At 37.7% G+C, this 6000-nt stretch overlaps 1 protein-coding gene across 4 annotated transcripts in view; it reads right to left on the bottom strand.

Moving 5' to 3' along the window:
• The window catches only part of st18 (ST18 C2H2C-type zinc finger transcription factor), a 48369-nt gene extending 46146 nt beyond the window's left edge, over positions 1-2223 (bottom strand). Inside the window, exons 1-2 of one of the 4 annotated variants that reach the window (XM_016669738.1) lie at positions 2074-2223; positions 870-1044 (exon numbers count right to left, since the gene is read on the bottom strand). In XM_016669738.1, coding sequence (XP_016525224.1) covers positions 870-1044; positions 2074-2163 — 265 coding nt within the window. In that variant the 5' untranslated portion in view covers positions 2164-2223. The remainder of the gene's footprint in view (positions 1-869; positions 1045-2073) is intronic. The other 3 variants (XM_016669740.1, XM_016669737.1, XM_016669739.1) reach the window with 3 other exon arrangements.
• Positions 2224-6000: the final 3777 nt, after the last annotated feature.

Raw genomic sequence — 6000 nt, 5'->3', positions numbered from 1 at the left:
ATATATATATATATATATATTCAGTTTTTCAGTTATTCAGTATATTCAGTTTTTTTTCTGGTTTTGTTTTGTGGTTCTCTTGGGCACATAAGATATATTCTGTATCATGTGCCAGTAAAATGCCTCTGGAATAAACTCCAGCTCCTTTAATTATACTTTTAACTAATTATTCTATGATATTGTTGGGAAGGTTAAATGGTTGCACCTGTTTGCACTTTTCAAATATTCAACCAATGCATTTCAATGCCTTTCTGTACACCACAGTTATAGTGTATCTCTCTCTCCCTGGCACGATCCCAAACCCATATAAAAAGGAGTGCTGAGTCTTTGAATCAGACCACTGCTGTGATACAAGAGCAACAAAAATGTTCGCTCCAAGAAAAACTTTTTTGCCGCTTCTAAGTCGCACAGGAGCCACATTAGCATGTGAAAGGAATAAACAGGAGCATTCTCAGTTACACACTCCACCTGGCTGCAAACCAGCGTCCTTGTCAGAAGTCCACCCACCGCACTGGCTAACACTGAAAGACCTCCTGGGGACCGCAGTGACCATTCACTCGCTCCTCTCTTTTTCCCATGCACCTGTGACTGTTTTTGTGTTTGCTATTTTTCGCTTTGTCTTTTTCTGGCAACACTGTATCATCGGAGACACACTTTCCCTCAAAAGGAATTCTCCTGCCCAACAATGTGGTTTGTTTGTTCACCGGATATGGCGGGCCAAAGAGTCAAAGCAAAAAATAAAAAAATAAAAAAGCAAAACAACTCAACACAGTAATAATTAAAATTGTCACAATAAAAAAAAAATAAAAAAAAGCCAGGTGATTCGGTAGTTTGGCCAAACTCGAAATAAGAAATAAGGTACTCTTTACCAACTGATTTCTTGGCGAGTTGGGGGTCTTCACAGGTGCAGTTGGAAAGGTTCGCCTCCTTACTCTCCTCAGAAGGCTCATCCGGCTTCTCCATGGTCCTGGACCTTAGAGAGCTGCTTTTCCATTTTCCAAAGGACTTTGCCACAATCGCTTTGTCCGCTCCTTTCATTGTTTTCTGTAAAACACATTTACAGCATGACTTCCCAGGTTTATCCCTCTTGTGAGCCATCTGCCCCCTTTTTTGGCTCTCAGTAAACCTGGGCTCATCTTTCCCAAACCCAAAGTAAAAGAGAATTAGGGCATTGTGTGCATATGCATTCTCTTAAGCATTCCAGAAAATTTCCTGATTGCCCTGGCATGTTTTTGTTAGAGAGCGCTTGGACATTGTTTTCCTCTCCTGACATTTTTCAATTCAGTGCTGAGAGACTCGTCCTGATTGAAAGTGTATAAAACAATACTTTGCAAAGTACAAAAACACAGTACATAGTAGATGGAAACAGAAAAAAACAAAAAAAAAACAAACAAACATGTTTTCACATTTAATCCAACTTAAAGGAAATAAAAATAGCACATTATGCCCTAATTGAGTGCTCTACAGTCCACAAATACTATTACAAGGCCGATCAGGATTAGCAGAGGAACATACCTAGTTATCTATTTCTGAGTGCCAAGACTGCTAGCAGTGGGCAACTAAATTTCAAAAGCTGGCAAATCCAGTTGTCTCCTAAATACAGAAAGTACTTAAATCCGCAGCTAACAGAAGAAAAAGACGGATAAAGGGTGCTCTGCATATCACCAAAAAGCTTGTGCACTTTTCAGAATCACTGGCTAGGTTAAACAAATATGCTAAGTAGAGATCAAAACAATCCTTTGATCTGCAGCCTAGTTTCCAGAGGAATGGCTTGGCTGTTGTTGTAAATAACTTGTATAAATCTATACACCATTTGCCTTCAGGTAATATGAAAAGTGCCAGGAATTCTCAGGCAAATACCTTGTGGTTAGGAAATAGATCAGATAAAAGCATATAAATATTTCAGAAATCCTGCACTTTGTAATTTTCTGCATTATAGCCAAGACTTTTTATCCAATCTCCCCCCCGCCCCCCCATGCCCCCTCACCGCACGTTTTGCCATTACATTTATTTCACCATACCATAAAAACCTGACTTAGTTTAATCAGATAAGAAAAGAAAACCACTTTCTACCTCTTTCTGTTTTGTAGTTTGGAAAAGAGCTCCTACCTCCAACATGCCATTCAGGTCAAACACAGTGTAAAACATTGTGCTAAACTTCATACAAAAGAGGCTTGAAGAACCAGAATGCAGAAGCTATGCAACTTGCTGACTAACTTTGCCCTCTGTTTTGATCGGCCACACAAAGAAAAACGCTGTCCATTCAAAACAGACAGCATAACTCTTTTCACAGGGGTAGGGCTGGAGAGTGAAGGGGGGTGGTGGGGGAGCCGTGAACAAACGAGGCCATGTCCTGAGCTGCAGTCAGCTTCCCGTCAGGCCTGAACAGTAACGCGGTGAGAGCCGCAGGGACTGGGACCGGCTGACACCACATTCAGGCAACAGAACAACTTTTGTGCACTCTGTCCTCTTCTAGAGCATTTTTATCCCATTTATGCACAACATCAGACATGTCTGCTGCTTTGAATTAAAGCCTTTCCTACCTCAGTCTTCTTAGTCGGTTTAATGTTGAACCATAAAAACACACATAGGTACTTTACAATAACTGAAACCTATTTTTTTTTATTGTTCCAGCTGAATAGAAAATAGCTCACTTTCCACTATCTAAGCTAACTGGTTCACATGAAGAAGCCAAACCAGCTAGTCCGACAAATTGCATCAAGGTGAATTGTGCACCGACTTAAAAACTGACTTCAATGTTAGTTTTGAGCTGACGACTACATTTTTTTTTATCATCTGTTATTGAATATTAGCTATAGGAGGACTGTTATCATAAATTGGTGAAAAATAATAACTGGGATACAAAACATGCTGTGCACCATACACTGATGATCATTTAGTAAATAAGTTGATTCAGCTAATGTTTTGCCGATGACATATTGTGCCATGTGAATTTTATTTGTGTTTATCTGGTTGCCCCTACACTGTCCATTAAATGTAATTAGTCTTTTGTTTGCTGTTGCATGACTGTTGTTACAGACTCTCCATCCACAACCTCACACATAGTCTGAAAGCTCAGTTTATTTGCTCCTCATATATAGGCGTACCAGTAATTAATACATGTATGTTTCGGTTTTTAGTTACTCCAACACTGTTGATAGCATCCAACTTTCCATCCAATGCAGGTAACACCGCTAGAACATGAAAACATTTAACAACAAATTATCTGCACACACCGAACAGCTTGGTATATCTAAGAAAGAAGCATCGGGTTTACATGAAATCATGCCAATCCATGAAAATAAACCAAAAGATTGCTATACTCACACCTCTGTTTCTACCTGCTGCATCTCTGTGAAGCACTGAAACTTGGCAAAACAAGTGCTTGCACAAAAGGTTTGTGTCCAAACTCAGAATAGACACTCCCTCCCCGTGAGATGTTTAAACCCAACATTTGGAACCAGTGTCAAGGAATAATAATAGACATAGAATAAATAAATAAATAAATAAATAAATAAATAAATAAATAAATAAATAAATAAATTTCAGGTATGTGTGGACATTATTTTTATTGAGTAAATGAATAACTACTTTGATGCAGAGGGTATATAGGGACATAAGGTATAGGACATAGGGTATTTTTCACTTGTTAGGTAATTCACCTACTTATATTTCAGATCTTTTCACATACCAGACTGGTACTTATGATACCAGAGCCAATTCAAATGCACTAATAATGTTAGCTGAGTTTTGGTAAAACTCTCTCTTTTGTTGCCCCATATTTTGAAATGATTAAGCCTGAAACACTCTGTTCACATTTCCAAATGGTCTTCTTAAAGAAACAATTGTTTTATTTAGTCTCTTACAGGGATTGATTCAAGTAGGTGAAGGATTTGTATTTCATATTTTTAAGCTTCGAAAACAAAAACATGTTTTGAGTTCTCTAGCTGTGCTGCCATTTGACGACGAGTTATTCGGGGGAGAGATGTTGTGTCTTAATGGACCTTTGTAGCTAAATTAAGGTGGTCTCATTATTATTAGCATGCTTCAAAATTATTGGTACCACTTGCAAAGATGTGTAAAATATTCTAAGGGGGAAACTCTTTTGAGTAACTGACCTGAAGATGTCACTCTTTCCTGCAGGTTTGGAGATTTTTTTATTTTTTATTTATTTTTTTTTTACTGTCTGTTTTGGTACGGATGGTCAGATAAACTTGAGGTCCTTATAAAGGATGTTTATCACACTTTCACTTGTTTTAATGGGTTTGTTAAATGCTTAGTCTGTAAATATGGACAAGTATATTTATATTTAGCTATTTTTTTGTAAACATTTTATACCTTATTATTATCAGCACTCATCTGCCTCAGTTGATGTTCTTTAGTGTTTCCTATTTTGAAAGGTTTTATATGTTTGTTCCCCAAAGAAACAGAAGGTTGTGGAATATGTATTTAAAGTACCTAAATTATTAAAATTACTTAGTTTTTTTTTAAATTATTTTAACCAAATTTTTAAGGGGTGCTAATATTTTTAGCAACGGTGAATATTTTTCCTAAAGAATAAATGCAGTTCAGTTCTAGTTAAGGTTGGATTCTTCTATATATTTAAGTGCCACTGACATAAAAATGAATGTATTGTAAGGCTGTTTATACGTCTTTAGTGGGGGGTGCAGAAGGTGCCGGTGGTGACTTTTAGAAATAGCACAAATATCTCAAATAACTAGACCGAGTTAAATCTTATTAAGGATAGCATTGCACAATTTCAGGACAACCAGCTAAAATCAAGAGTTTCATATCTTTTAGACTCTTCTGTTGTATTCAGAGGATAAAATGGGATGTTTAACCATCTCCCTGAGAGTCCTAAAAAGCAATTTTGAGAGGGAACAGAATGTACCATATTCTTGACCCGTCTGCCTCAGATGCTTGCTGTATATGGAACTGAATACTGGACGTGAATTGTATCATTCTCTGTGTCAACTTGTTAGATGGCAGTTGCTGTAGTGGAGTGGTGAGAGCAGCACATATGCATTATAGGAGAAAATTGTGAAATGACAGATTCCGGGTGTGATACTGAGGGAATGACTAACTAATAGGAGGGGTGCTCCAGGCTGTTAGCTTTGAAAAGCAGTTTGCACATTACTTTATCTTGTCAATCAGATTCCTGGAATGGAAAAGGTGACTGATAACTTGAATTAATTATTTTCTTATTGCATGCATGTGTTAATTCATGTTAATTTATGTCCCTTACAGGCCCAAGCCAGAATATCCAGAGTAAAGCGCCACCTCTGGCACCCAGATCACCACACCACTCTCTTTGCATATATTTATATCAAATGAAAGACTTTTTTTTTTAATCCTGTTGGAACAAGGACTGACTGCCAAATGTGATTTTTGAAATGTACTTTTAAGCTGTTCATGCTTTCTGCTTGCGTTTTTTCATAACAACTGAACAACATAGAGCAGTATTTATGGCTATGATGGGATTGGAAAGTTACAGATTTTTATTTTTTTTTTTAAGCAAATCCTACCCCTTCAAAAACACTATTATTCTTATAGAACTCATAGCTAATGTAATGCAGGGCTCCAGCTTACAAAGGGATTCACATGTCTAAATTGATTTGATTATTCACTGTAGTTAATTAGGCAAAAAGAAAAATATATGCCTGCATACCTTGCTTATAGCTTCCGGGAGGCATTGCAAAAGTAGCAGCAGTTCGATGCATCGCACAGAACGCTCTTTGTATGTACAATTTAACTAAAGATTATTAAACATTTTAACAAATTTAACTTCCCCTGAACACAGAGGATAAGAGGAAAATCATTCCTCTGATGAGAACAGAAACAGCAAGAAGTTCTAACAAGGAAAAGCCTGCCAGGTGGCGAACTGGCTGCACCAACAGAACGCACAATCTGTCTGCTTCTCCTTCCAAACCATTGACAGCTGCCATCACCAGCCTTGCACAGTCGCACTCAGTGGCTCCTCAGCTCCCTGCCCATCCCTCT

This window comes from Poecilia formosa, unplaced genomic scaffold (assembly GCF_000485575.1).
Source record: "Poecilia formosa unplaced genomic scaffold, Poecilia_formosa-5.1.2 Scaffold27, whole genome shotgun sequence".
Lineage (NCBI taxonomy): Eukaryota > Metazoa > Chordata > Actinopteri > Cyprinodontiformes > Poeciliidae > Poecilia > Poecilia formosa.
Note: the sequence above shows the minus strand (reverse complement) of the source record. Positions and strands in the feature narration are given on the sequence as shown.